Source organism: Ambystoma mexicanum, chromosome 1p (genome assembly GCF_040938575.1).
Source record: "Ambystoma mexicanum isolate Mex_15411 chromosome 1p, UKY_AmexF1_1, whole genome shotgun sequence".
Lineage (NCBI taxonomy): Eukaryota > Metazoa > Chordata > Amphibia > Caudata > Ambystomatidae > Ambystoma > Ambystoma mexicanum.
In genome coordinates, this window is record NC_090921.1 from 1,019,395,944 (window position 1) to 1,019,416,465 (window position 20,522).

General features: G+C 46.5%; 1 protein-coding gene across 2 annotated transcripts in view; it reads right to left on the bottom strand.

The window, feature by feature from the left end:
• Nucleotides 1-20,522, bottom strand: part of NUTF2 (nuclear transport factor 2) — a 352,918-nt gene that overhangs the window by 203,155 nt on the left and 129,241 nt on the right. For both annotated transcript variants that reach the window (XM_069655362.1, XM_069655371.1), the window contains exon 2: nucleotides 14,228-14,352. In XM_069655362.1, coding sequence (XP_069511463.1) covers nucleotides 14,228-14,326 — 99 coding nt within the window. In that variant the 5' untranslated portion in view covers nucleotides 14,327-14,352. The remainder of the gene's footprint in view (nucleotides 1-14,227; nucleotides 14,353-20,522) is intronic.

Sequence of the window (20,522 nt, forward strand, 5' to 3'; positions counted from 1 at the left end):
GGTGCAGGGGCGCATTGGAATAGTTTTTCGGTACACCTCAAAGATCTTCTCCTCCTTGCCTAGCAGCGCCGCAGAGCAGGAGGCTGAGGATGACTGAGGCTTGGAGTATAGTGATGCCACAGCGATCACTGAGGAGTGTGGCTGAGGATGGGCAAGAGTGTATCCCCCCCCCTCCATCTGCCTGTACTTGGTGCCCAGGTGTCGCTTGACCGGCTTAAGTCAACCGCTCTTGGCCAGGGAGACATCGGTCGGCAGAGGAATCCCTGTTTTGGCAGAGGAGTGTCGTGTGAGGACTTCAGCCAGAACCCCCTCTGCCGGCTGCTCGATCTCGTCTGGGGGGGTGGGGGGTGGCGGTGTTGGAGGCCCAGGTATTCCACCAGGCCAGCAAGACATTCGTGCAATGCCCTGGCTGAGCATGGCGTGTCCGGATCCTCCTCATCATCCGTGCCCTGCGGATCAGGAGGATCCTGCAGCGGTGGAGGAGGTAGTTGGAGCCGGAGGCTGGGGCACCGGGACCAGAGCCGGGAGCTGAGGAGGCGGCGGAGGTTGGTATGGATCCGCCTGAGGGGTGGGCTGGGGAGCCGGGACCAGCGGCTGCACTAGGGCCGGGGGCATCAGTGGAGGCGCTTGTGGTGCCGCTAGCATAGTCGAGGGGACCTCCCTGATGGCATCCTTGAGGATAACCCCCATTCGAGGCGACTCCATGAGCCCAAGGAACCTCTCGAAGAACCCCTCTTTACTGGTCTGCGAGGGGGTCGGAGGGTACTGACGGAGAAGCCGAAGGCTGCTGGAGCAGCTGCATACCCTGCCCGTATTGACGCAGTAGGAAACTGCCCTGTGCATAAGAAGGATAGATTGTTGGCCACGTACCTGGTTGAGGCCAGTCCCACCTCAACACTCGTTCTTCGCCGAACTCCTGGAATGGCGTTGGATGGGTTTGTGGGCTATACAGTTCATAAATTGGGTCTAGCCATCACCAAACAAACCGTCTCTAGATGGATTAACTAACAAGTGCAGAATGTTACAGACTGGCCGGTAAAGACGCCCTAGAACATCCAGGGGCTCACTCGACCATGGGTATAGCAACTTCGTCTGCTTTGCAGAGGGGAGTTCCAATAAAGGATATTTGTGCAGCTGCCACATGGTTGCCTGCACACACCTTTACGAAATACTACAGTCTGGATTCCTCCACTAGCCAAGATTTTTTTTTTGGAAAAGCAATATTGCACTCTGTGCACACTTGATTACTTGAATTTTACTCCCTCCTCCAAATTATGTAACTGCTTTGGGAGTACATCCAAGATAAGGAATACGTGGGAGAACACAAACCATTTGAAGAATAAGTTACTTGCCCATAGTAACGTTATTTCGACTGGATGTTCCTCCCATGTATTACTCATCACCCCTCCCATCCTACCCCGCAGTAAAACTTCCCTTATGGTTCCAGTCTGCACTCTCTTAAGGGGAGTAACCGTCCAACTCAAGACGGTGCTTCGCTCTTCAAAACGGAACTGAGCAACGGGCGCTGCGCAAGCTACTTATACCTGTGATGACGTTGTTGTAAAGACGGAGGCCTCCGAGGGACATCGTCAGCAAGCTGGATATTAGGAAATATCAAAGATAAGTAATACGTGGAGGAACATCCAGTCAAAAGAAAGTTACCATGGTAAGTAACTTGTTCATCTTGAATTTATTGGAGTAACAACGTCTGGTGTTAGGACAGTCTGCCTCTAAATATGTCCATACTTCTTTGAGGTAGACGGAGGTGCCCAAACTAGCCAAGCTGCTAAATTGAGTGTTTGGGGGCACGGGTGCAGTGTCTTCCCTAGGTCTTGAGACAGCAGGTTGTATGGGCAGGGCAGTTCGCTGGGAGGGGAGACTGACATGCTCATGAGATGAGAACCATGGCTTTAGAGTCCAAATTACCAGGATCAGCATGACTTGTTCCTGGTGCATCTTGTGCAATATGATGTTGAGCAGGGGAAGGGGTATCGGGGGAGGGGTGGAGTGAGAAGCATAGTCAAATCTCCCAGGCCATGTTTTCCAGAGACCGTTCTCTTTGGACCACCTGGAGGCATAATCTGGGAATTGGGCATACTCCAGGGTCGCAAACAAATGGATGCCTGGATTACCCCATTCTGAAAAGACGTTGAGTGGAATATGTTCTTCTAAGCGCCACTCGTGTTCTACAGGTAGGTGCATGTCTCTGCTGAGCACGTCTGCCAGAAGATTGTATTCCCTTGGAACATGTGGTGATAGGAACATGTGTTTGATTGCCCACTTCCAAATGTTCCGTGACAGTTTGGATAGCCCTGGAGAGTGAGTGCCGCCCTGTTTGTTCAGCTAGTACATAGCTGTGGGGCTGCCTCTGAGCTGTCTTCCCATGTAAGTGTATTTGGAAGGCTTTCAGTGCTTTGAACACCATCATAAATTCCAGCAGACCGATATGTCTGAATGCTACTGATGAGACCACATGCTGTGCGCTGTCTGTTGTAGAAGGGGTGCTCCTCACCCAGACAGATGCGTCTGTGGCGAGTGTAGATTCTACTGCAGGGGAGGTGAAGGATTTCCCCTTAAGGTTTTCCTTTGACCACCAGTGAAGAGGCTGCATGAGGGCTGTCGAGACAACCACTCGATTGTCCCACTGACCGCTTAACTGTCAGTTAGCTTGAGAGTCCCTCCTGCATGGGGCGCATGTGCAGATGGACGTGTGGAGCCACGATGCAGGATGCCATCATCCCTAGTAGCTGCATGGCTTTTTGTACGGTTATCCGGTGACTGGCTACATACCGAGGGATCTGGAACAAAATGTTTTGAACCCTCTCACTGGAGGGGAAGACAAGGTCTCCTTCTGTCCGAATTAGTGCTGCTAAAAACTGTTAGACTTGACTGGGGACCAGACCTGACTTTTCCTCATTGATTGTGAATCACGGGTTGAAAGGGGATTTACTGCCTTGAATGTTCTCCAGACACGTTTTGTATGAGCCTTCAGTTCTGAGCCAGTCGCCAAGAAAAGGGTACACTGGAATGGACTGCCTGTGCAGGTGAACTGCTGCCACTGCTAGTACCTTTATACATATCCTTGGAGCAGAAGCAATGCAGAAGGGGAGTACCTTGAACTGACAGTGAGTGTTCTCTATCTTGAATCTGAGATACTTTCTGTGCGCGGGCAACATTGAATTACGAAAGTATGCATCTTTCATATCCAATGTGGCCAAGTAATCCCACTGTTGTAGCAGTGGGCTTGCCTGCTGTACAGTTATCATTAACTCCTAAGGTTTGACATACGTGTTTGCAGAACGCAGATCTAAAACAGGGCACATGGTTAGATTTATTTGGTACAAGGAAGTATATTGAATAAATACCCTCTTTTACCTGAAGATGTGGGACAACCTTGATCGCTCGCTTTTGTAACAGGATCTGGACCTCTTCTACCAGGATTTGCAAATTATCCGGCAACAGCCGTTTGCTCTTGGGTGGATATCAGGGTGGTTGCAGGTATTGTATGCAGTAATCGCTGCTGCCTGATCCAAGGTGATGCCCTCCCATGAACGGGTAAAAGATGTTAATCACCCCCCTACTGGGGAGACATGGGAGGGAACCTGCATCGCCGAGTCATTTGTTCGTCGGATCAGGGGAGCCTCTGGCTTTAGAGTTTCTCCCTCTACCCTTTCCGCGCCGAAATCCTTGTTGAGGGGTCTGGAGACTGCTACAAGTGCCTCGTCTGCAATACCAAGGAGCCCCTCCTGTTCCATAGTTCCCTCAGGAGGAGCGGGGAAAAGGATTACCTGCGAAAGGTCCGATGGGTGTAAAAGCACCTCGTTGGACAAAGGGCTTGGCTGAGATTTGATTCAACGACTTCAGCATCTCAGGATCTGTTTTAGCTGTCTCAACGGCCTCATCGACCGCCTTAACAAAGAAGGCAGAGGCTTCTACATGCTGGTTTATGAGAAGCCTGCGTTTCTGGCTTAAAGGCAGAGTTTTTGAGCCATGCATGGCGCTTTAACCTGATCCCTTGTGCATGAACACGTCAAGCCGTCTCAGCCGAATCCAAGGTATTCTTCAGAACGTTTCGAGTCACCCGACGCCCTTCTGCCACCACTCCTAACAGTGGTGTATGAGTAGGCTCTGGGACATTTTGAAGGCCGTCATGCACAAATCCCCATTGGACATGGCTATAGCTTGCCAGGAGCGTGGTATTGTTAGGGAGAATTCTCTGTTTAGGCTGAATTTCCTAACCTAGTGAGTCCCCCAGCAGCTTTGCTGGATTTTTGGGTTTATTTTTTTCTCCTGCCAAGAGTGAGACTCTTTTACCCTCACTCTTGGGCATGACTTGAGTGTTTCTGTGACTTGCTATGTGCTTATGGGCTATGGGGTATTTTTTCCCCATAGGCTATCATTGGTTTTTGGATGTGTGTTACACAGCACCCTCAGTGCAGTAACACAGGGGTGTCATAGAGACCCCCAAACATAGACTCCACACCCTGGGACTGACTACTGTCTCCCTGGGTCTGTAAAGTCACCATTGGCTTTACTAGTCTTAACTTAGGAACTTAACCAGTACAAACCATCATACTGTGGAAGTACTGGTAGGGGCAATTAGATTGCCCCTGGGTCTGTTGTCGAGGGGGTACTGTCCCGTCCCCCCTCGCCGAGTTTCTGGCTGGTGGCAGTGGATACCACGGAAATATTCCACCGGAATATTTCCCAATGGGATTTCCCATGGATTTTAATGCACCACTTTTTGGTGCAATGTTAAAGATACCGCCGGTTTATTTATTTAATATAAATTCACCGGTTGGGATTTTTTGCCAGAACTCGCCGCCAAAATGGCGTCTAGGTTCACTTCAGTAACCCTGAACCCGAGTCGAGCCTTTGTTCCACTTTTGGCGGGCTTCTGCACAGAAGCCCTCCAAAGTGGTGCCATTCTGTCTGGGTAGCACAGGGGGTGTGGGAGGGGGTTTAGGCACCCTGGACTGAGTTGCCTTGCAAACTCATGTCGCACTCTGGTGTGATTGGCCCAAGTGGTGAGCCACCCCGCTCTGTTTGAGTGACAGCTAGGCTGTATGAATGGGGGTTTGCTGCATAAAAGCAGGGTTTTTGGGACTGGTTCTTCAGAAGTCGCCACAGGACCTAAGAAGCCGAGCCGACCTGCCAAGACGACACCACCGGTGGAGCCCTGCGGAACCGTCTCACCACTTTTCCCAACGACAGAGGAGATCTCGGTAGAGTCTTCTTCCCTTGACTGGTGGGGACAACCAGTTTCTGCCTTCTTTTCACCGCCCTGAAGCATCTCGTGGCCGCCTTGCCTGTGCCAAGCACCCAGGCAACCGGGATACCACTTTTTACCTCAACCGCGAAAGAGGGGTAACATCCTTTTAACCGGAAAAACTCCACGGCTGGTTTCTTCCCTGGTAGTTCAACGACCTTCAGCTTTCCTCCACGACGAGATCTTCTCCTCTGGACGACGCCGCGACTTGCACCCACTACCAGGAACAACTGCCACCGCTGGAGGATCCTTTCCATTTTAAAAAGGTACCGTGTTCCGCCCGGCTTCCCTTGCCACCGATTGTACGGGGTAGATTTAGCCCTCGGCTCTCGACCCTGGGTAAGCCTGGGACACCCTAACTAAACTTTTCTAAACTTGGTAAAACCTTTTCTACTCACCTGTAAAGACTTGTGACATTGTGTGATCTTGGGCATCTTTTCGCCTGGCTTTCCCTAGAGTGGGCCTGGCAACCCAACTTCCTTGCTCCTCAGTAGACTTTCTAAACTCACTGTGGATCTCTGAAAAGTGTTTTGCCTTGCTGTTCATTACTTTTACCTTTTCCCTCCCTTTTTAACTAACTTGTTGGAGTGCCATCTAACGTTAAGCGCTCACCTCTGTTTGGAAATAAGTGGTGTTAACTTAGACTTGTCCAACAAATAACTAGGGATATACATATAAGTAATAGTGACTGTGTTTTGACTTACTTACCTTTTCTGTGCTAGTGTAATTTACGAGTGTCTTTTAAATAAATAATTATATACTTTTACACCTAGCTCTGGTCAGTGTTTGCTTGTACTACTGTGCCTCTGTACCTATTATGTATGCTCTGTATACTGCCTAACTCTTCTTGAGGGAAGTCTGACTGCTCAGCCACAGCTACCAGGTAAATCTGGGTGGTACAGACTGCTACCAAGTGGGTTTACTGCCAAACACCTGTAGTCTTAAATCTTTTGCAGTGGTCCCAGAGGGAACTGCACAGGTTTCTGTCTAACAGGTATTATTAGCGATTAGAGTGCTGAATGCAGCCAAGGTAGTGATCTGTGTACCCAGAGCATAATGTTTTTTACAATGCTTGTCTGGAGGAGACTCGGACGAGGATAGTGGTACTTTGGCCTTTTTTCTGGTGGGTGTAACAACCAAGCAGCCTGGAACAGCATGGCCTCTGTGATACAAAGGATCCAATGGCGCTGGACGGAACATCTTCTCAACTCTAGGGTTGACGACCCAAGTGAGCGAGGGTGTAAGCAAAGAGGGAGCAAGGCGTTTCTTTACAGAATTCAGAATCAATTGCCCGACTGATGGGGGACTTTCTCTTTGAGGATATCCTCAACGGAATCTGTGTCAGGTACAGCCTTCTTAAGGAGGTTGTTAAATAGCCTCCGATTGCCAACTGGCAAGGAGTCTTGGGGGCTGAATGACGGGAAGAGTATCCAAAAATGTGTTGTCTGGGTCAGGTTTGTGGGCAAAGTACTCTGGTCATCAGCAGGGGCCCAGTTATTTGGGTATTGCGAGATGGGGTGCTGTGAGACGTGATCTGGGACATAGTAGATATCAGGTTAATCCTGGTCCTCCTGGACGATATCCACAGGAGTGTCGAGGGAGTGTTTTCAAGACGAGGATGGAAACTGCACCTGGAGAAAGGAGCTGTGGGGACTTGGAAGGCATAGGGCAAGTCTCTTGACCACTTCAAATTTGTCTGAAAATGTTATAAATTCAGACATCCTCTACATATAGGCCTCAAATCTCTCCCTAGTCCACACAGAGCAAGAGGATTCACTCGTGGAGGATGCAGGGATGAGGGGGGGCTTGAAGCAGGGGAGGCCTTTGTAGGCCCAGAACCGTGCAAATGAGCCTTAGAAAGCTTTCCCAAAGCTTGGGAAGCGTTTTGGAAGGAAGGGTCAGTTTCGGCGTGTCTTTCGACGCTACCGCAGCACAGAGGTGCGAAGAGTTATTTGAAGTGCCCAGTAAAACTGAAATCTAAGGCCTTTGCGTAGGCCTCAATAGCAGGAGCTCAGCGGGCACCAAACCAGGATTTCGATGGGCCAGACGGCACCGATGGCTTCCTCAAAGAGTCACGTCGAGTAAGGTCTGGGGGGTTTGTGCTTAGGTGTAGGGTGTTGTACTGTGTCCTTGTCGCCGTGGTGTAGAGTTCCCATCGCATTTCCGGCAGCATGCTTATCAGGGCCGTCGACACACACAGGAATCCACATTCCTCAGGTGAGTCTACAGCATCTGCATTGGAACCATGGCTGCCATCATACTCCTCGTCTGAGGTGACACCAGGAGAGCGACTGCTTGCATTGCGCAGACTGTCCACTGCTTAGGGTTTTGGGCTGAAAAAGTTAACAGGCCTTGCAACGCCGCTCGTTATGGTCACAAGGGAGGCACCAATTGCACTCCTTATGAGTGTTCTTCCAGAAGACTTTGCCGCTACAAGACGGGCCAAAGTAAAAGGTGGTCGTTCAATAAGGGAGAGAAAAGGCAGCTAGGAGGAAGAGAAGTAGTAAAGAGGCATTCTCAAGAGTCATTAACGTGTCACCATTCTCCACTACTGTGAGGCCAGGCCTGAGGGCCAAGGCTGAGAAGAAATGAGGCATTGAGTCGCCGGAGGTGTTGAGTAGGCGAAGCAAGATCAGCCGTTGAGAGGATCTCAAGTAGCCATCGAGACAGCCATCGAGAATGCTTGCCGATAAACGTGTCAAGCAAATACGACAGCAATATTTACTCGGTAACGAGCTCTACAGACAAGTAAGGCGGAAAAACACAATCTGATGGGACTTGAACGTGTGAAGGATTTTGGGTACACTACACGTCACGTTGGGAATAGTCATACCGTCACACCCAGGTCGACGTCCCTTTTCGATCTTCGAAAGAAAGATGCAGTACTCCATGATTACCACTAGATGTCGGACTATAAGCACAGCAGGTGATTCTAAGCAGATTCAGAAGCATCAGAAAAATGGCTACAATACAAGAGAGAACAAGACGCAAAAAAATAAATAAACGGGACCATGTGTTATCTGACTCAAGGCACTCTACAGAGCCTATTGGGTCTGCATCTAAAAAAGTGAACACCAAACTGCATGGCCGCAAGGTCACAAACCAATTCAGGCACCAAGCGAAAATAGTAACTTAACTTCTTCCAAGTCAATGCAGAGACGATGAGCTGGAGGTTTAGACATATAAAGGACTGATGGCAAGTACAGCAGTGTGAATTCACTGTACTGGCTAGAGTCCCAGAGTCTGTTTGCACAATGCTCAAGAGGGGACATCCTGCTGTTTTGTGGACGAGGAGACAAGTAAATGTATTTTTGATCCAAAGCCAATTTGGTAGTTTAAACATCCAAACAGAACTGCCTGTAGGTGGTGTGTTCAGCCCAAATACTCAATTTCCGAGGCCACAAACGTCTGAGGTTGTTTGTGCTTTGAGAGACAGAGGACCAAACTGCACCTAGCCAGAGGTCCTCCTGCTATAAACATTAAGGTAGGTGTCACCCAAACAGCCTGCCATTGCTCAATAGTTCCACAATGTTCTCATCCATTCACTCTTCTACCAATAAAAATGAATTTCAAACAAAAGCCCTTGTCTAAAGGAAGGTGGGATCCATCAAGTTCAGTCCCACCCACTATTCCCCACATTCCTATATGAACAATGGGGTGATGACAACGAAATCTGCATTGTTTTAACTGGCCCAGGAGCTAGTTCATGAGAAACCATGGGCTTTTTAGTTGATGAGGAATCTTCAGGGAACTACAGCTATTCCATCAGACTTTGTATCCCACAACTGGCTCTGACCCCAGAAATCACTGTTCTTCCAGGGATATGGGCCCACTTTTTTTAGGAATGCATCAGTAAAAATAAACAGGAGTCTCAACGTTAAGTTACTTAGCTTTAACTGTAGTTCCCCGCAGTGGATACTTTAGTAGATTCAGATGCTAGAATAATTCCCCCTTTAGGCTAGGAAATCTTGGGAAACGCATGAATGCATAGCAGTAAACACAACTTGCAGCTTACTTACCATCTACCCCATCGTGTACCTTTAGACCCTTTTGCCTTTAGGAGAAAAAAGCTTGGGAGACCAAAGCAGTTGTCATGCATACTATTATTTAACTATACAAACACAAATGTTCAAGACATTAGGGAGATTTTCCTTAGGCCCTGTGGTCAGGGTGTTCAGGTGTACCCGACTTAGGTACTGCTAGTAAGTCACTCAAGCTCTCCAAGTAGTAGTCATGACAGAGCAGCCCAGACCAAACTCTCAGGAGGGCAGCTGAGGGTGGTATAGTTTACCAGTACAGTTTACATTTCCTTTATACCCAATGAGAGAAAGTTTAAACACCCTAGTTTAAAAAACAAATCTTCATATAAGCAAAGAGAAAAATCACTACACACTTAAACAACCTTTGCCAAACAAAAGGTTCATCAACATATCAAGTAAGTAGAAACAGTTTCAGTAAGATATTTAGCCTTCAATAAGAGTACTTCCAAGAGAGGAAAATGCAGTAATATGTAAGTAAACCTTTTTCTTACCTAGAGCAGTAAAAGTTTAAGAGATAGAGGGAGACCAAAAGTGCGGATATGAGGTGGTTATTTGGTGGGAAAGTTAATTTTGTTCCAAAAGAGCAGTTTCTGGAGGTCCAGTGGGATCAATCCCACAAGAGGCCCTTGGTGATGGAGAAGAGGCCCAGTGATATAGTATTAAATGAAGAAAAACTCACAAGTCCCGAAAGGAATAGGCAGGGACTGAAGAAGTTTTACTCCAGCAGGCAGTTGAGGTGTTTGCTATGGATATTGCTTAGCGACCACACAAAGCAGGAGAGGCCCTTAGGAAGTACCACCATGAAGATTTGGCAATTCCCAGGTTGATGGACAGCGCCACACAAGTGAAAAGGAGGGCGGCGGTGGTCTGCAGTCATCAATGCAGAGTTCCCACATCATCCTCAGCCACAGAATTCAACATGAGAGTATAGGGTCAGCTTGGAGAGACCCCCAACACAGAACAAATACTCAAGAAAAGTTGAAGCAACCACAGAGGAGCCAGACAAAGGAGGAGGACCAGGAGGAGAGTTTGGCGACGCAGCTGCAAGATCAGAGGTGGCACAGGCCCCTGGAGCTTCTTAGTCAGAGATTGAACTAGGGTATTGATTTGGCATACTGGGATGAAGATACTCTGGTCGGTTTGGCATGCAGTGGATTTGAAGTCATGGTGGGGAATATAGTTCTGGATCCAGCGATGCAGGCATGGTCTGTAGATGCAGGGAGACTAGGCCTTTTAGTAGAAGCCGTTATTCAGTTTTCCATGCCCCATCAGGGAAAAGGAGTGCCATGGAGGGTTATGTCTGGAGAGGCAGAGCTTCACTGACTGAATCAGAGTATCAAAGATGCTGGTTCAGTCTTTCCAGGAATGCAGGTATAGAGTTCCAGCAGTTGACAAGTCGGGTGGGTGAGCGGGTCTACTTTTTTCTCCCTCGGGAGGCAGTGAGAGAACACAACATCCAATCACACACCAAGCATCGCTCAGACCATCCCTTCCAAGCATACCCATGCATTCAAGAAGGGTGTCTCACACAAGGAAATTAAACCACACTATCTCAGACAGGAATCTGCCAATCACAACTGGTTTCAGGCTGACTCCACCCTCAGTCCCGGTATACAGGCATCCAGTGGGCCAAGATGGCCACTTCTTGCACACACAATTCAGGCTTTTGAGTAAGGCTGGTTGGGATGGCCAAAAAGTCAAAAACCTAGAAAACACTGCAAGTAGTGCAGGGTGTTACCTTATCAGGTAAAACGTGGCCCTTCAACCCAACACAAGCCAAGCCTCACAAGTAGGATGGTGTACACATATGAATCTATGAAATATAACAACGGACAGTTACAGGTGAACAGTTACACCTTCAACAATGGAGTTTACATAGATTCAAATGCTAGAATAGACTACAGATCAGTTCAGTAATCAGGGGGAATGATGGGAAAGGCTGGACCCACCCAACACAAACAACATACCACCACCTGGCTTACTGTGATGTCAGCTCCATCAGTGTTCACACAGTAGCCTAGGGGATGTATGGGGAGTCATCTAGGGGGGAAGTCTTGCAAATGTCAAACAGATACCAGCATCAACGGCCGTATTCACAGCCATAGCCTGTGTCGAGCTAGCCACCACATGTTCACTAACAGCATGTTCTGGGGTATTCACTTAATGCAGGAAGTAATCCAGCACGCCAACCCATGCTTGGAAATTACCTCATCCTTACAGAGACCAGCATAATTGACAAAGATGGTCCAATCTGCCTGTCTTTATTTTTTAGCAAGATAGTAAAGGGGAGTCTGATCCACATCTAGAGAATACAATGGTACTCCTGCAGCCGAAAGAGGTTAGGCGAAGGTCGGAAGCATGACCAACTGAGACAGGGACACTGAGCATGTTGGGGAGAAAACTGGATGGAGGCAAGGGGCCCCTGGAAAATCTAGGTTTCCTCTCAGGAGAGCAACTGCAACTCTAATCCTGCAAATTAATGTGATGCAGACCAAAAATGCGTCTTTCCAAGGGACCTATTGAACACCAGCGTTGTGCATTAGCTCAAAAAGGGCCTTAATGAACTTACACAGAACTGCACTGTGATGCCAAGAAGGCACAACTAGAGGGAACCAGTGAAGGGAGACCCTTGAGTAAAAAATTAACCACAGGCTCTAAAAAAAAGAGCCCAGTGTCCATGAGCAAAGGGAATAGGAACATGCTGACCTTAATAGACATTAGCAAAAGCACCCTCAAGCCAGGTATATCATGTATGACAAGACATTGTGAGGGTATAGGTCAAAAGGGTGAAAAACACTTTCACAGCAACAGAGTGAAACCAATTCCACTTCTACGAATACAGCCAGGGTTGAAAGCATCAGTTCCTCGGAGGGGTTCATGTGTCTTTTTTAGTGGGAAACCCCCTTCACCGGGGGAAGACTCTGAAAAAAGGGGGAAAAGGAGTTGGGTATACAAACTGAAGGCGTGCAGAAGGCTGAACATGCTCTGTCAACACAACAGCCCCACTAGCGACGGGGGAACCACCATGTAAGAGTCCTATGCCTTTGTCGCAGTCTGTTGCATGTCCTTAGTTGACAGAAGCCATGGGCACAGGCAGTAATCTTGTGGAGCGAATAATGGAAGAATGCCTCAAGTGTAAAGGGTCATCCGTTAACAGGATACCAGGGCTGATATGGTGTGTTTTGTCAACATTTCGGCACTCTTCCTGGACACTGCTTTCGTGGATGGTACTTTTGCAGACTGGAGCGTTGAGGATGCACTACTTGTGGACAAGTCTTCAAACAGCAAACCTCTCACCAGGTTATTGCCAAAGGGAACAGACGTTAAATGTAGGCTTTGAGGCCTGATGAGTAAGGAAAACCTCAGATGAGGTTTGTTGCACCTCAGATATTGCTGACTTTGCCTTGGGTTCTCAGAACAGGACTACCAGTTACAAGAATGCGGTTTATGGCACAACCTCAGGAAGGGGAGGTCAGATCATTCTTAAATTAATCCCCAGAAGAAATAGTTGGTGCTTTAGCTAAGAAAGGGAACAGGCTCCAACTTCCTTGAGTTAAATTTTAGTCGAAAAAGATATGCATATCTTGCAGTTTCGGTCCAATGATGGAGGTACGGAGAACAAATACTCTCCCCGTAAGTGTTTATTAAATTAATGTTTTCTTTCCACGTGATAAGACCGTTTTGAGAAAGGATTACCAGACCCGTTCTCCCTATCAGCTAGAAGATGTGAACCCAGGGATGAAAAGGAGAAAGGACAGAACAAAACTTCACTGGGGTGGCCAAGTGCGAGCAGTAACAGTAACAAAGCAGGCAACTTTCCCGTTTAAGCAGTATAGATTTCTTCACAGAAAGGTACTAAAACTCAGGACCTATTTGAGCTCTCCCATGCACACCATGCAAATAAAGAATACAACATAGATCCCAAGATTCAGGGTAAAAAAAAGGGGGCAAAGGTAACCAGTGAGGTATATGTTGAAGTGAATTACTGCTATGCATTCATATGTTTACAAAAGATTGACAGCCCAACAGGGCATTTTCCAACAGGTGAACCTATGAAAGATCCAAATGTTAGAAAATATTGCGCTTCCTGATTTGAGAAGCAGGTACAGCCTCTTTTGCAGCAGAAGCTTTATGCCTACATTGGTGCAGTCGCACGTGCATCCTACTTTGCTAGAAGTCCATCATTAATGATGAAGGGAAAAGCTTGTAGGGCAACATATATCCCTAGGAACATGCCATGCTACAAGCTACTGTAGTTTACTGATTCAGAGGGCACCCATGCACAAATATAAGTATTATCTAATCTGGAGACGTTATTGCTGGAAATCAATGCCACTATATCCTGGGGGTTCTGCCTGTAAGTAACATCTGATAAATGCTAGTTTTAGCTCTACAACTCTTCAAAAGAGGGGTAGTGATTACTTATGCCCAATCCAATTTTCCAACCACCCAAAAAGGATGTTAAAGAAAGCAGCAGCCATGCAGTGAAGTTGAGACATCACAAGTGTTCGAACCAGATTGCCTAACCACAACTCTGAAGTGGGGTCATTAAAGCGCCATTAAAACTGGAGTATAACAGTTGTGAGCAGAGGTGCAGAGTATAAATTCAGTACTGTGAAACACACACACACACACAAACCCAGAAAAGCCCACACTGATTCTACCAACCACCTAGTGGGCTTCCAAAATAGTTGCAAATCTTCAATTTAGCCCTCAGACTTTTTGGGTTGAAAAGGCTACAACCACCAAACATACACAGAAAGAAAAATTCTGCAAAATAAGCTCATGCAACAGGGATCGGTATAATTATCATGATATCTTTCCTCCCTCATGTTGAGACACCAACTATGCGGAGTATCTTCCTGGAGACAAAACAAACTATCACATTTTCCCTTCAAAGTTCCATGCCAATACTTACATATATACATCCTAATTCTTTCCTGTCCGAGTCAAATAATTGGTAATAATGGTGCACAAAGCTTGATCCGATCTGTTCCCATATTGGCTTCTCCTCCATTATGAAGTGTTATCCGTGATCAGAAACTGGAAATACAACAGAGATGGATTAACACCACAGGGGCAATTCAGAGTATAGTTTTGCAAAATACAAAAATGATCACTATACTCAAAGCCACCATTATCAAGTTTTTGGGTAGTTGGTTTTGAAACTAATCCAGTGCCTTAACCAGTTATCAACATGTTGCTCTACTTACCAGTAGTTTTACCAATTGAGCTAAAGCTGGTCTTCAGATGGGTGAAGAAGCTACAGTCAGTGGCAAAATAGGCTAGGATGTATTTAGGTCCTGTCCGGAGGGTCTAACTTTCCGGAAACATGTACACGAAAGTTCAGAAGCCGTTTTAAAATGCTTGCTACCCTCATTGGTTGGAGAGGGAGTTGAGAAGCAAAGGAGGAGAAACCTTAGAGTGCCTAAAAGTATCTTCTACGTGCTCCAAGGGTTGCATATGGATTTTTAAATGGTGTAAAACTGATTTCTTAAATCATTTTCAAAATGTTTAAAAAACCTTACTACACGGCAGCCCTGAATAAGTGGCGATATTATAAAAAACTGCCATATGTAATCTATGGCCCGCATGTTCATCTACTTCAAGTTATAAAGCTATCCAGGCTGTTGCGTCACACTCCACCCACTATGCGCACACTTTCAACGTATACGTTACCATATGTAATCTTCTGATGAATCCATTTACACAAGCTGATGCCTGACAATTTCCCAGGACCACCCTAGACAAATAAGCCACCTCAAGTGCCATCCAGGCATGCAGGTGAGCGCGTGTGTATGCCCCCCCCCCATTTCCATCATGGTGCTGGCAACAGCGTTGGGACCCTCACAGGCTCCCTGGAAGCATTGAGGCTTCCTGCTCCCTTGCCTCCCGAGCCCGCCCCCAGGCCCTTATTGGTCATTTGCGTCAGAGGCAGCCTTTGCCAGACTCACCACAGCTCGCGCGCTCCCTGTGCCATCTTCCATGCAGGTGAGAGCGTGTGTATGGCTCCTCCCCCCAGCCGCCATTTCCATCATGGCGCTGGCAACAGCGTTGAGACCCTCACAGGCTCCCTGGAAGCATCGAGGCTTCCTGCTCCCTTGTCCCGCCTCCCGAGCCCACCCCCAGGCCCTTATTGGTCAGGTCCTGTCTTATCCTGGACCAGACCTGGGCAACCCTCGGCCCGGCAGCCGCTGTGGCTAAGGGCGGCTCCTACATTGGAGGCTCCAAGACGTGTCTGCAGGTGTCAGCAGGGGAAGCCAGCAGCCAACAGACACCAACAAAACTAAGTGTGGCATGAGTGGGGGGTAGAGCAATCACTCTACTTCAGAAAGCCCTAGCCACTCTACCTGCCTCTCCATAACGTCGACTATCATAGAAATTCAACATACATACTAAAGAGATAAATGACCACCAACCGAAATACATTCTTGGCTGGACTATAAATGCGGCACTGCACTATGCACTAACATACTGTTATGTTATACTGCCTGGCATTTGTATAGCGCTTTATATATCTTTGTTAGGTCCGCAAAGCCAATGCTTACTAACCTATAGAGAACAGTCAAGATCAGCCTATGTCCCCTTTGACAGATGTAATAATCGTTCGCCTGCGTCGCATCTACATAGAATTGTAAATGTTAGCATAGGGCGCAATTGGATGGAATCCACAACATAGCCTGCGTCGCATCTAGATAGAAATGTTTTTCAATGATCGATATACGACTCTCCTGCCAAGCCTAGACCAAACGTGCAATCCTGAATCGATAATCAACCCATTAACAATCTCACTCCTCTGCATACACCTCTCAAACATGAACCAAATACAACCACAAGCCTTAAACGCAGCAAACAGCACAAACTTCACTACACTGCAACAACAAAACAAACCGCTCATAGACTTGAACAGCACACGAGGACTTCCTACCGAAAAACACCAAGCCCAGCCAACGGAACGACCGGGCTGAGGCTGCCAACAGCACATCACTGCTATCTTGCACTTTTCCAGCTCATTCCCACTAACTCACGTCCCCCCCCCCTTTTCTTTCAGACCCGCCAGGGGACCACTTGTGGCGATAGTGCGTGGTACAAATATCCTTTAACATTAACAAGTGTTCCAGTCGCTAAGCCAAAAGAAATTTCATAAGATATTGGATCTTCAGAGCCCTCCTCAACAGGGCTCAAAATGTGCAACTGCCACTTGCTAGTTACAGGGCTCGAAATTAAGATTGCATAAACAGGATCTGCAAGCAGCTCCTGGGTATCCAGCAGTAACCGGTCACCAGGAGCTACCACTGGGGACCAAGGAGCTATTATAGCCTAACGCAAATCTAACTTTCACATACAATCCAAACATACATTATTTATGACCCCATATGCTTTAAATGTCATATGCATATTGATGTGTCCTAATATTTATTTATAGATTTCCGAAAATTCGCATAGCTGTGTTGGTTTGGCATCAGTTGGCCTGGGGCGCCAAAACCTCTGGTAACTGTAGGTTTTAAAGGCATACTCTAGTAAAAAATTTTATTTCAAAAATAGATAGGCCACATTAAAAAAGAAATACTAGCATCCTCCGTTTTAAAACTTCCTATGTAAAATTTTGAGCTATTCAAGCTCAAAATTCGAAAAAGCAAGCACAGGGGCGCCGCCATTTTGTGAAATGGAGGCCCTCCTGTGCTGGCTTTTGCGGCACTAATGAAGGAAAAGCCAGCCAGCTGTAGTAAACAAAGTCTACCGCTGGGTGGCTTTCCCTTCATTAGTGCCGGGACTCGGAGGACGCGGACCGGAGACCAGAGCAGGAAAGCTGCAGCTGAATCTCGGTAAGTGCTATTTATTTTTTTTACAAAAAATAAGCACTAGCTGCGTTTTTTTTTCTAAGTTTTCCGGGCTAGAGGAGCCGCAGCTTTAAAAACGTTGTATTTATGTTTGCGGTCGCTTTTGAAGCGACCGCAAACATAAATACAACGTTATTGTGTTGGAAAACGCTGCGGTTTTTCGTTCCAAGTTTCTCAGGCTCCTCCGGCTCGGAGGAGCCTGAGAAACTTGGAAAGAAAAACCGCAGCGTTTTCCAACACAACCGCGTGTGTTTCTGCCTGCTGTGGCTATCACTCCAGGGGAGCACCGGAGACCCAAAGTGAAAGCCACAGCAGGCAGAAACACAGGCGGTTGTTTTTACATGCCGCGTCGTGTTTCTACCTGCAGCTGATTTCCCATTTGGGGCTCTCGGGCTCCCCGTGGGGAGCCCGAGAGCCCCAAATGGGAAATGCTACGTTGTCTGCCTGAATCTTCTTTTCCATTTGGGGCTCTCGGGCTCCCCGTGGGGAGCCCGAGAGCCCCAAATGGAAAAGCAGATTCAGGCAGACAACGCGGTTGTTTTCCGCAACGCCGCGTTGTGTCTGCCTGAATCTGCTTTTCCATTTGGGGCTCTCGGGCTCCCCGTGGGGAGCCCGAGAGCCCCAAATGGGAAATGCTACGTTGTCTGCCTGAATCTTCTTTTCCATTTGGGGCTCTCGGGCTCCCCGTGGGGAGCCCGAGAGCCACAAATGGTAAAGCAGATTCAGGCAGACACAACGCGGTTGTGTTGGAAAACGCTGCGGTTTTAAAACCGCAGCGTTTTCCAACACAATAACGTTGTATTTATGTTTGCGGTCGCTTCAAAAGCGACCGCAACCATAAATACAACGTTTTTAAAGCTGCAGTTTTATTTCTAAGTTTTCCGGGCTCCTCCAGCCCGGAAAACTTAGAAAAAAAAACGCAGCTAGTGTTTATTTTTTGTAAAAATAAATAAATACCACTTACCGAGATTCAGCTGCAGCTTTCCTGCTCTGGTCTCCGGTCCGCGTCCTCCGAGTCCCGGCACTAATGAAGGGAAAGCCACCCAGCGGTAGACTTTATTTACTACAGCTGGCTGGCTTTTCCTTCATTAGTGCCGCAAAAGCCAGCACAGGATGGCCTCCATTTCACAAAATGGCGGCGCCCTTGTGCTTGCTTTTGAGCTTAAATATCTCAAAATTTTACATAGGAAGTTTTAAAACGGAGGATGCTAGTATTTTTTTTTTAATGTGGGCTATTTTTGAAATAAATTTTTTTACTAGAGTATGCCTTTAAGCTAACCAGGCCCTTCTAGCCTATAAGCAGGAGCTAAATAGCTCCCACCTCTCCTCAATTTCGATCCCTGTAGTTATAGTTTGGCTCTTGGCAAGTAAGGAATGTGTACAACCGAGGTGGCGAATGACATTATGGCTGGCTAGTAGATTACAACTGGAAATCCCGCCCCCCCATTCCCCTCTTTTTTGTGGACAATGTCACACAAAACCGAAGACCAATTTCAGAGGTCAATCAATCAGAACACCAGAGCTATTGGTCATAACTGCAATGTTTGTACCCCATTCCCCCACCCAAATATCTTGCTTCAAATTAAATTGTGAAAGGACAAAAAATATGTACAGTCCATTCAGAGACTCTGCAGTTTTATTTTTGTGTAGGTATAAAGGACTATATGGAAGTGATCACATACCGGCTTTAGCCATTTTACCTTGGGCCCAGTGCTCCAGATATTTTAAGGTCTGAGAATTTTGCTCACTATTTTTGTACTTTTGAGAGTAAATGCAACTCATGGGTCATAGATGAAAAAATAATGGAACGTCAATGAACGCATTTACCTTGGTGTGATCTTAAGCAACACAAACATGAGATCGGTCCTGCAGAACCATGTCGCTTCTAAAACCCCAAGTTAGGTTATAGTTAAAAATATTAATTTGTACCGTCAGTTGTTTTTCGATGGAGGGCCTTCTAGAAATATACAAAAATGGCATTGAACCAGGTACATTATATGGCCTGGAAACTTACACAGAAACACTTATCAAATGGCTTCACATCTTAGCCTTAGGGTTGCACCAAGGATTTCCGAAAGAAGCGATGCGGTTCGAATGCGGTCTTATATCCTTAAATACTATGTGTAAAACAGTCCGCTATTCTTGAAAATGGTCACCAGAAGAGATTAAATCAATACGTTTTTTCAGTTTAATTGGGCAAGGGCAAAATAAGTGAGGAACTTTGTACATTTACTAAATCTTGCTCTGCATTTCATGAAAATGTAAGCCTGCAAGTGGACTTTTTGTACTTTGGAAACCTAAAGAAACAATTATAAAGGGCATTTTTATGGGATTGGGGCAAGAATTTGGATTATACAGCCAAGAAGAAGTGTATTTTTAAGCAAGGTTTTTCATATCCATCAAAATATTGACTTTTAATTGCAACCAACATCGCTTTATTATGCGCTCCTTAGGTTCAACAAATTACCTTTGCTTATGGTTCCTGGGCCTCAGGGTAATATACCTAGAGCCGAACGCATACGTAGATCATGTCAATATCACCAAGTGCTAGAAACCAATAAACACTTGCTTACTCGATGCCCTTTAAGCAACTAATGTATTAAAAAGATATTGTAATCACGTGAAACAGAGCTTCTATATTGACACTGATGGGTTCTGGGCCTTTGTGTTTCTGGGAAATAAATATTTTCTAATGTCGTTTTTATACTATGGAATCAAATTTTGGCGATTATTGGCAATCTAAAATGAAATTACAATTGAAAATTATGCATGTAGGTGTTGTGAGACAGGCATGGTATCAAAAGAGACTCAAAAGTAAAAGCTTGAAAACCTTTATTATCAAACTTTGTGGGGTTGGTGAAATGCCCAAATACAAACAGGAGTTGGCAGAAAAAGTCATGGTAACCCTTAGCGCTTGTACAAATACTCTTCAATTTGCACCAGGCAGCGGGTGTTTGGGAAGTGTGGGTACACTGCCAATGTAATACCACAGTACATGAACAGAAAACAGAAGGTCCCCGAACACACTGCGCCAAGAAAGTGCAACAAATGAAATGCGGTCTGATGTTTATTCTGGGTAATCAGAAACAGCCTGACACGTGTTTCGAGCTAAACTGGCTCTTCATCTGAGGCTGAAGTGTAACATTCATATTTACAACATAATATTAAAACATATACAGTCAAAAATAAAAATCAGATTGACATGTTTGTTGTGGGTGAGTAGACAAGAGAGAAAAGGGCAGGACGCAATTTAAGGTAATACAAGGGGCAACAGGCCAAAATGGAAAAATTTGGGTGATAGTTATAAATTACATTTTGTCCATGGCACATAACCATAGCGCCTCTGCATTGAATCCACTAATCCAAAATATA